The sequence below is a fragment of the Phoxinus phoxinus genome (assembly GCF_949152265.1).
Source record: "Phoxinus phoxinus genome assembly, chromosome: 3".
Taxonomy (NCBI): domain Eukaryota; kingdom Metazoa; phylum Chordata; class Actinopteri; order Cypriniformes; family Leuciscidae; genus Phoxinus; species Phoxinus phoxinus.
In genome coordinates this window covers 4,162,367-4,173,969 of record NC_136878.1, presented here as the reverse complement: position 1 = coordinate 4,173,969, position 11,603 = coordinate 4,162,367, and the positions used below count along the sequence as shown (strand labels likewise).

At 35.0% G+C, this 11,603-nt stretch overlaps 1 protein-coding gene across 1 annotated transcript; it reads left to right on the top strand.

Moving 5' to 3' along the window:
- The first annotated feature begins 1,315 nt into the window (after positions 1–1,315).
- LOC306996106 (ras-specific guanine nucleotide-releasing factor RalGPS1-like) lies at positions 1,316–10,900 on the top strand. The gene is made up of 6 exons (XM_079608236.1): positions 1,316–1,495; positions 3,609–3,711; positions 7,149–7,241; positions 7,450–7,555; positions 7,675–7,766; positions 9,151–10,900. Exons 1-6 carry the CDS (start codon positions 1,422–1,424, stop codon positions 9,178–9,180), a joined length of 498 nt encoding a protein of 165 aa, XP_079464362.1. The 5' UTR covers positions 1,316–1,421; the 3' UTR covers positions 9,181–10,900.
- The last annotated feature ends 703 nt before the right edge of the window (positions 10,901–11,603 follow it).

The window sequence follows — 11,603 nt, the reverse complement described above, 5'->3', positions numbered from 1 at the left end:
CCTTCACATTGGTTTACATAAGTTAATCCATTAACTAATAATGAGAAATACATTAGTCTTTAACCTTAAACACTGGAAAGTGTTGCCATAAAACCTTCATATGATCAACTGTATCTTTTTCATGCTAAAAGTTAAAAATGAGAGTTCTAAAAATAATGGCTTTTATTTAATTTTTCATTCAAATTTCAACAGTACTTATTTTGTTGATGTTTAATTGTCGTTTTCTGTTGTTTAAATGTTTAACATCCATGTATGTCCATTCCACAGAGAAACGTGTAGATGTACATATATACAACTATAACACAACTAAAACACACAAAAACTGGTCTCAGAACAGTTTCAGGTTTAAATGGATAGTACGCCTGACAATGAGAAGTCATTGAATCAGCCTTACGCCGTCCCAAACCCGTATGACGTTCTTTCTTCTGTGAAACACAAAAGGAAATGTGTATCTGATGTTCACGCAGCTCTTTTCCATGCAATAGCAGACTGTGGCCGAAGGGCTGTTAAACACCACGAAAGCATTTCAATATTTGGCACTAGTCTTAAGTTTGCACAGGAACATATGAATACAAGACTTGATATATTTAGTGTTGAATATATAACATAAGTCGAATGAACTGTGAAATTGTTTTTGGAAGTTGAAAGTAATCACTGTGTGTTTAACTGCATGGAAAAGAGAAAGTGACTAAATTATGAGAAAATCACTAAATTATGAGAAAATCACTAAATTATGAGAATCTAATTGTTGGGTGTACTATCCTTGTAGCATTTGCACAGATTCAATAATTGTATAATTTTTTAATTAGTCAGTGAGACTCCGTGTATACACAATTCTTTTCTTTTTTTTAAGATTTATGCATATACAATTTCCATCCATTTGATTGACACAATTTAACTAATCAACTTAATGTGATGCATATTTGTCAGTCATACATAAATGAAACGGGTAAGATTTCTGTGATTGGACTAATACATTTAATGTGTTTAAATACACCAGTAATAAATCCAGTTTGTGTCATACTTTTTTTTAACCATATTTTAACAGTTTATACTTTTTCACTGGATAACAATGCACAGATTTATGCTGATTCTACTCAATTTGAATAAATGCATTTTTAGATTATGTGAATAAAATCAAACAGATGCAAATAGCTAATAATAAACAGTGTTTTTTTTGTGGGGGGGGTTTTCGCAGCAGAAATCTTACCCATTTCTTTTAATAACGGCAGACAAATATGCATCAAATTAAGTTTATTTTGTTTTGTTTTATGGTAAAATTGTACAATTTAAACAGAGAGAAATTTTATATCCAATTCGAATCCCTAAATTTAGGCCTAAATATTTCTTTTGAGTGCAGTTATCGGCTCAAATTGCACTGACGTTAAACTCATTGTGCCGAATGTGCAAACAGGGGCCGCATGTACTCGACTCTGGGCCCTAACTGGAGGGTCCCTCACCGCAACTCCCCCAGAGACCGCAGCCATGCCCACAGGTACCACCTCCCCTGGGTCAAAGGTCACCTTCTTCCATTCCTCTGGGGCGTCGGGTTCACCTGTCTCGGCATGCAGCGTCTCTCTTTAACATCCCAGTTTTCCCTCTCTTTCGGGTTTAGACCAAAGACTGTCATGTCTGTCATCCGTTTTCTCTTTTCCCAGATGTCAGGATGTTTATAGACCAGAATTACTGTATTTATAGAAGAGAAAAGCTCTGTTCCCAAACCTAATGAGCTGCCTTACGGTCCTCTGTCCTCTCGCTCTCCCTGAGACTTCCTTCTGATCCAGCATCACTGACTGGAGTGACACACTGGACATGAGCAGCGGTCAAATAGAGCTTTTATATTCAGACGTCTAGCACAGGGGAGGCAAGGCAGTGCTAGGGCGAAGAACAAAAGAAAAAAAAAATTAATTAATTAACTGATTAAAATACATAAACAGTAACAATTAGGTGAAAATAATGAATAAAACAAACTAATAGATTAAATAAGATAAATTAATTATATTACTATAAATAATACAAATATTAAAAAAATTAAATGTAAAAATAAATAAATGACAAAAAAAGAAGATTAAATTATTAAAATAAAATAAATAAACAATAACACTAAGATTAATTAATAAAGTAAACAAAAATATTAAATAAGAATAAATAATTTTATTACAATGAACAATAATAATAAACGGAGCAATTACAAGAGGGTCCTCACACCATCGGTGCTCGGGCCCTAATAAATAATAATATAAATAATGATATTTAAATTAAAAAATAAATAACTAATTTTAAAAAATAACAGAGCAGTACTATAATGAGTAAAACAAATACATAATATAATGTAATAGAAAAAAATAATTCTATACAATATTTGACACATTTATAATATTAATTTTCCACAATATAAATTGGGTCTTTATATTAGTTTTATATCTGCTTTTTAAATTGTAGGATGGCGTCCCTCACACAAGGATGATCATATCTGGGCTTCTAAAAGATTGAAAGCCTCAGATTTATCAGAAACTTTTATCCAATGCAACGGCACGTTTGAGCGCTCAGAGTGAAGAGAAGCAATGCAAGTGTGATACAAACACACAGGAGACTCCAATCCACACACTGAACAGAGACTGTCCAATGATGGTATAGTGTAAAATGAAGGAGATCATTGTAAAATATATCCAGATACAGTAGTGGCAAAAAGTGGTGTCCAGAGGAGATATTTGTGTTCAATTCAAAATATGAGGAAAATATTTCATATTTTTTACATATTTCAAATATGACGGAAGAACAAAACACGAAACATGGTTAATTATTTGGCAAACTACAGCTACAGGTTTTATTTTACTATTATGCAAAAAATGCATAGAAACTCATGCATTGACAACATAATCTGTTATTGATATTTTGTTGGTTCTCACTTGTTTTTGCATGCGTTCATAATTTATTTGTATGACAGCTTGACCAAATGTTTCATTGTTATCACAAATAAAACAATCGACTTTGCAATATTCTTTTTCTTACATTGACATTTTTAATAATATTTGCATAAAGTGTCAAGATGTCCAATTTCCTAAGCCGGACATCACTCTTGGCCGCTACTGTGTATGCACATATATCAGTGGTTTGCGAGCGTAAAGAAACGGGTACTGAAGGTCTTCACTGGAAATGCAGATATGAAAGACTGTTGAGCTTCCGGAACAGTTTACATTGAGAGTCTGTGTATTATTCCTTGAGTTAAAGACTTATGCAGCTCACTGGGTTTTGAAACAGAGCCGGTATGTTTTGAGTGGTGTTTTCCTGGTGAAGGGAATCTCTCTGTCCTCTTTACACTCTCACGTGCTCATCTTTACTCCATCACATCCTCAGATCAGATGTGAACTGTAACTTCTGTTCTCTTAGGACTCATTACATGGTTATAGAAGCAACTATCACCATATGTGCACTGAACACACACACACACACACACACACATACACACACACACGAGCACACACACACACACACACACACACACACACACACACACACACACACACACACACACACACACGCACACACACACACACGGGTCGGGTGTTGTTTCGGAGGTGTTCAGCTGATGTGTTTCCCGCTGTCAGTCCGTCAGTAGCAGAGTCCAGTGTGAGTCCCGGAGAGACAGGCGTCACGATGGAGGGACCGGTGAAGAGGAAAACCCTGATGAAGGAGGGCAAGAAGCCTAAGGTGAAAACATATCATGATACTTCAAAACACTGATAATAACATATTTCATTTAGATAGCGCCTTTCCCAAGCTCAAGGATGCTTCACAACAACAGCAAAGAACGAACAGTTCATACATAATAAATGGACAATAGACATTTGCCCAAGACATGAGCGATTGCAGTTACATCTCATTCCAGTGTGAACACAAACACACACTACAACAGAAACAATTTACAGACAGATTAGAAGGTGGGCAGTTGAAGCAAAGGTCAGATGCAAAAGACTATATATACATAAGGATACATTATGACTGTAATACAGAGTTATGGAAAATGTTTAAGAAAAACATGTCTCTGTGACTCTTTTTGTTCAATAATAAGCGACTTCATAAAACCATCTTCCAAACTCTAATCCCTAATCCACTAAGCCTCATATAATTATTTATATTTTATGGATTTCCTGACTGCATACTTTCATCATTTGTCCATGCATGTTTACATCATAAACATGAATAAAGGAAAGAAATGCTTGAAGCCACAAAATTAACCTCGAAACGAAAATAGTGTTTGCAAGCAAAAATGTAAAGCAACAGCACACATAATAAAGCATTAATACACATATTATACAGACACTGTAAAAAAAAGTTTGGTTTAACTTAAAAAAAGCAAGTTACCTTGTTGCCTTAAAATTTTGAGTTAGTTGTAATAAAAAAAAAAATGTTAAAGGGCACCTATTATGACATTTAAAATGTTCCTAATGTTGTTTAGGGAGTCCCCAACAACAGTTTTACATGCATGCAATGACAAAAAACACTTTTGTTTTCGTATAATATGCATTTATTTTTACCTGATTTGCTCACCGACTCCCAAATGAATCGTTCAACGACTCGTTTTTCAAACCCCTCCTTTGCGCGACGCTAATCTGTGATTGGTCAGATGACCCAGCAGTGTTTACAGAGATAATACTTATTTTTAACACGGAGTGCAATGATGCTTTTATCAATTAAATTGTGTTATAATAATGATTATAGTCCACTGCTTTATAGTTTGTAGTAAAAAACGAAAAATAAGATAAAGAATTTAATGTTATGTTAGCGAGCATAGCCCAGAGTTCATATTGTAAAAGCACAATCAGTCTTTGTTTGCATTAGCCAGATGCATAAACATAACGAAAAAAAAGCAGTTACGTTACTACGAGGTATTACTCTATTCTTTAAACAACTCCGAAAACAACGACAAACACTTCACATATCTCAATACACTTGCCATTGAAGACCTAGAAGCTAAACGGTGCTTACTCAACAAACAAAATAATTATTAAGCATGCTACATAAAATATAAAAGCAACAATTATTAATAACACTTACAGGTTGTGATACGGAGGAGGAAGCTGATGCAAATACACTTGGAACTGAACCTTCCTTCAATATCAGCCGATCGCGAATCCAAGTTTGATTGCATTTAAAAAGCAATCGTCTTCAAAATGACGCGAACAAAGCACAAGGCTCGGACTATACTTCTGTGGTATAGTTGTATATATGAATTGTAGCCACTTAGTCTTCAAATGCTCCTCCTTGGGCAGATGAAAAAAGTTTGCTTTTGAGTCGCACTTCAGAACACAGCGTCTCGTCGCCTTGATATTTTCCCTGCTGGCCTTGGAGCGCAATAAGTGGGCGTATCGTATTCAAATAACTTGACAAGTTGACGTCATCTAGTCAGAGAAAAAGCTTCGGTCTTCTAACGATTCATAAAAATGACTCCGAGTCGACTCTTACTTTTGAAAGACAATAACTTTATATACGGTGCACTTTCATATTTCAAACTTTGCAGGATGTTTTTGTTCACTTAGATCTATGTTACACACTACATGACAGGTAAATTTCAAAATTCCATAATAGGTGCCCTTTAATACAATGAAGAAAAATGGTTTAATAAACAGAAACTCAAAATAGTATGTTATCTTCACACATTAGTTATCGAAGTTGATTTGACAAAAGATAAAAAGTTGTGATAACAAATCATGAAAATATTTTTTTACAGTGTATTTGATATATAATACATATTTTGCAGAGCAGCACATTTGCTGTGCATTTTCACAAAACTGTTTATGTTGTTAACAATACCAATCTCTAAATCAGCTTTGGTCTATTTGCCTCTAAATAGCCTTGACAAGTTCTAGTTTCCACTGATATACCAGATCTGATATTAGCAATCCTTAATAATGTCAGTGTTGCCAACTAACTTATTTTAAAACAATTGATTTCAACAAGTCAAAACCGCATATAAGTGACTTGCCTGCTCATTTTTCAGATAAGTGTATTAGTTATCAGGAGAGTTTGTGTCATTAGTGACATTTGGACTGATAAAACGATCATCTGTAATCATGAAAAAACTCACATAATTACCAAAACAATATTCCTCCACAAGTAACTGTGCTTCTACTGTTAGAGGAGCAAAAGTCACATGTGTAGTTTAAATATTATTCAGCATTTGCCAATATTTGGTGTATAATGATAATTCTGCATCTGCTTTGAAATGTTGCACACATGAGTAACTGCAGATCACACACTTCTAGAGCAAATACAAACGGATAACTCTCCAGATGTTGATTCATTTGACAACATACTTTACAGAGAAAAAGGATGCAACGGGGGAAGTTTGTAGCTTCAATGTTTTTTGTTTAAAGGTTGCATGAAGTTTCAGGGCTTTACAGGGCCCAACGTCTGAGAAAACATTCACAATTCCCAGCAGGTGTTTCTGTGGCTTTGAGCTGAATATTGACTCAACCGCTCCATCTAGTGACCAACATCTACAGAAACAGCCCATAATCTATTTCTGCTGTGAGCCTTCTTTAAAACAATGTATCGAGAGAATATCCAAAAGATTTCCCTTGATATTAAAATAATCAAGGCATGTTTTCCAATGGCATCTTTGACCTAATATAGTATTATTGCCTGAATTTTCTGATTTAAATCAAAAGTACAGTAATATTGTGAAATATTATTGCAATTTAATTTTTTTTCTATTGTAATATATTGTGAAATGTAATTTATTCCTGTGATTTAAAGCTGAATTTTCAGCATCATTACTCCAGTCTTCAGTGTCACATGATCCTTCAGAAATCAGTATAATATGATGATTTGCTGCTCAAGAAACATTTCTGATTATTATTATAATGTTGAAAATAGTTTTTGCTGCTTCATATTTTTGTGGAAACCGTGATAATTTGTTTCTGGATTCTTTGATTAATAGAAAGTTAAAAAAAACAGCATTTATTTGAAATAATCTTTTGTAACAATATAAAAGTCATTATTGTCATATTTGAATAAATGAATGCAGTCTTGCTGAATATAAGTATAATTTATTTATTTATTCATTTATTTATTAATTTATGTTTAAATCAAACAACCAGTAGTGTATGTGTATTATGTGAAATGTTTTATTGTATTATTTTCAGCTTGCCTCATGGAGCCGGTATTGGATCTCACTGTGTGGTTCGACTCTTATATTCTACAGATCTAAAGCCCTGCGAGCCGCTGAACGGAAACATGTGAGTGTGTCTGCATACGCCTCGTTCCCTGATACACGCTTAACCAATCAGAGCAATTCCTCATTTAAAAAAAAAAAATCGTCAAAAACATAAATGGAGGTTTATGTGATTCTTTTAAGACATGGATTATTTTAAGAAAAATCTAGACATGGAAAAACTGCATACAAGATAAAAATAACACTGTATGAAATCTTGCTCCTGAAACCAGTACAAGTCTCGGGCGTGTAAGAAAGTGTCGGTTCTGGGCTGGATGGTTGTTCTGCCGGATGATCCGGATCAACCCAACATCTTCCAGCTCAACGATCCTGACAAAGGTGCATCTCTTCCACAGTAGTTTATATGTCACTTCACACATAACAGACTTGGTGAGTGTTAAATAAATGATAGTGATATATTATATACATAACTGGAGCATAATCTCTGTGTTTCTTAGGGAATGTTTACAAGTTTCAGACTGGAGATCGGTTCTCTGCGATCATCTGGCACAAGCGGCTGGAGGAGGCCTGTCGGAGAAGAAGACCTCAGGTACACACACGTGTTTTCACACCAATATTTATATCTTAGCAATACAATTCTTTTGAGATAGGACTGGACGGTATGACCAAAATTGTCATAGAAATTTTGGTATATAACAATAATGGTACATATTGTAATATAGTTACATTTACATTTATTCATTTAGCAGACGCTTTTATCCAAAGCGACTTACAAATGAGAAACAATAGAAGCAGTTAAACTAGCAGTAGCACAACAGTATGTAAGTGCTATGACCCTTCACAGTACAATCTAACGCTATTTTTTTAAAGTTAGAATAGAGAAGAAAGTGTTAGTATTACTGGATCAAGTGCTGCCGAAAAAGTTTCTGGATGGCACATAAGTCTGAAGTAGTAGAAGGGAGCAGTGCCAGTGGTTGTTCTGTAGGCAAACGTCAGTGACTTGAATTTGATGCGAGCTATTTTTTTTAAGTTATTTTTGATGGAAATTCAAATGATTTTTTTTTTTTTATAACAAGGAAAGTCTGGTATTAATCCAAAAACAGTTTTACTCACAATGTTACACTTAAAGTTATAGTGGAGGATCTTTAATTTTAGAAAAGACCCGCCCTCTCCAAAAAAAATTTAAAATGCACATGCGCAACACTCTATTTGCTCCCGACTTGTGCCAGGGCTAGCATCGCTAATCATAGCTTACATAAACTTTTACTAGCAGTGATTTTAAATGGATTTCTCCAAATAGCATGACAAACTTTACCTGTCTAGTAAAATCTTCGCGACTGCGGCATCAGTGGGAAGTCCAACCTGTGCTTCTAGCGCACACCAGCGTGTGAAATATTCTCCCAAAATCACTCTGGTCTTGTTTCACTTCGTATACATTTTTTCTCTTTCGACCCTCAGCCATTTTCAAAGGAATGGCTGAAACCGTAACTCATCACACATAATACACCAGAAAGTGAAAACTACATAAGGACGAGCACGTACGACAGCCTTACGTAAACATATCACCAGAATGATTGACACTTAGGTGGACCAATAGTATAGGCTACCCACCCGGAAAAAGAAAATCCTCAGCTATACCTTAAAGTTTAAATCAAAAGTTGTAATATTATGTTTTAAAACTGTAATATAAATATATTATTCAATAATATTATATTCATTATGATATAATGTTGAATAGAAATGTTAATAGTCTATAATATATTACTATAAAAATATAAATTATGAATTTAAATGTTTTCATTTATATTAAATATATAAAAATATAATATTGAAAACAATGAAGAGTCTAAATTCTGCTTTACGGTCATTGCTCTGCTACTGTGATCATCTAAACTCCAGCATTGTCCAGCCCTAATCTATTATCTCAGCATTATAACTGCATAAAACCATAATTCCTCTCTCCACTCTTTTAGATACCAGCGAATCTCATGTCATTTGAGTAAACGGACTTGTGTAGCTCTCGCCTGAAGATGTTTATAATGTGCCAAAGCCCCACAGAGATCGAGAAGAACGTGTTTAGTTCAGCAAAAAGGGAAAAGAAAGAGCAAAAACACGTCCGTATTGAAGAGTCACTGAGCCGAAGGACTCGATCTGTTCCACCGGCCCTCCATGAGCTCGACGTCCACAACTGAGATCAAGATGTTTGTTACAGAGCTGGACGTGGAGGTTTGCGCACTAGTTCTGTAAGGATGTGGGAGGAAAGGAGGGAAATTTACCGTTTCAACTCCATCATGTCTTCAATATGAGACTTTTGGATCTCGAGGTGTTTGTGTCGCTGTCGTGGACGCTTCAGTGAGGATGTTACTTGAACACATGCATTGTGGGAATTAAATTCAACACAGAAGCTTGAGATGGGCATCGATGTGCTGATATAAGTGAGTTTTACAGGGAAAGAGAAAACTTGAAGTGTGTGTCCCTATTGGAGATCATCTGAAGCCGAAGACTAAAGAGCCGAACTAACATTTGCTCTTAGAAAGAGCCGTAACAAACAAAACACAGATGGATCCGCACAATTCCTCAAAGCGGAAGACTTAAACCAGCGAATGACTCTCATCGGCTCATGGTTTAGTTACACACACACACACACACACACACACACACACACACACACACACACACACACACACACACACAATTCCTCAAAGCTGAAGACTCAAACCAGCAAATGACTCTCATCGGCTCATGGTTTAGTTACACACACACACACACACACACACACACACACACACACACACACACACACACAATTCCTCAAAGCTGAAGACTTAAACCAGCGAATGACTCTCATCGGCTCATGGTTTAGTTACACACACACACACACACAATGGTTGCCAAGATCTCTAACCATATCTCTTTTAAGCACAGTGATTTTTATTTGTGGTCAACGTTATGATGTGAGATTTACAGATCTGCTTGAAGGATATTTGTGAGTGTGACTTTACATCAGGGATTCTGTATCCAGTTTCAGTTTTAGCCATTTTATACTCGGAAAAGCTAGTTTTGGGCTTTAAGTATTAACACATTCTCGTGACTTTCCTGTAAAATGAAGGTTTTGCCTGATTTTAAGTAGGTTTTGCTCACAACTTAAACCAGCTGAAATATGTCCAACAAAAGCAAGCGTTCGTCACATTTAATTTTCTTTGAAAGTGTTTCTTGTAACGGGACAAAACAGTTTTATATCACTATCACTCAAAAACAACTTATTTTCCATTTAGCCTTCTCATTTAGCCCAACTGCTTCTTTTGAATTGTGAGATCATGTACATTATCATTGAAAAAATCATGCGCTCACGATCACTTACTGGGAGAATCCCACAAAACCTTTCAAAAACATGTCCATGTCATATCTTATCATATCTGTTATTTTGCCCCCAAATGAATAGATAGAAAATCAGGTTGTGATATTTTTCTTAAAGATTTGTTGCATTCTGACATTATTTTCATAAAAATTAAACACATTTAACCCCCAAATTCTCATTACTGTAATACAAATAACACTGATATATTTTTTAAATTGTAAGTATTTCTAATTCAATGGTCATATTTATTGTACTTTCTTTAATTTATGCGTAATGCTTTTTTTTTCATTATTAAATGTTTTTTATACTGTAATGCAAGATGTGCTTAAAAAGAACTTATTTGTCATGAAAATGTCACACGGAGTAAAAAAAAAATAAAAAAGCTGAAGAAAGAATAGGCTCAAATATATTTATGCAAAACATAATTCCTTATAAATATATTTTGAGTTTTGGTGTGAAATGTGACCTGGACATTTTTAGCTGAGATTTATCCTCCTGTCACGAACATCAATGCTGGAATACATGCAGTGACGTAAAGATATGACGGCTGTAATTAACTGAACAGAGTTTTGATTTTGAAGAGATATTCTTTTATGTCTGATTATTATATCATTTTAGTTATGAATGTGAAGCATCTGACGGCGGACAACGATGTTTTAGCGTTTAGTATTGATTTGAGATGCTCATTTATGTGTGTGTGTGTGTGTGTGTGTGTGTGTGTGTGTGTGTGTGTATGTGTGTGTGTGTGTGTGTGTGTGTGTGTATGTGTGTGTGTGTGTGTGTGTGTGTGTGTGTGTGTGTGTGTGTGTGTGTGTATGTGTGTGTGTGTGTGTGTGTGTGTGGTGTACATCTCTGACTGAGAACATTCATATTAGCCTCATAAAGCAGAATCAGAGGAATAATTCTCTTCAGAAGGAAAATTCTGTCATTATATTCTCCTCATGTTGTTTGATCCAGTATGCTGGTTTATTATTAATAATTTGAGTTTTTCCATATATTGACCATTAAACCCCCCCAAATAATTTAAATATATAATACAAGTGCTCTATGTGCACATAGTGTACTTTT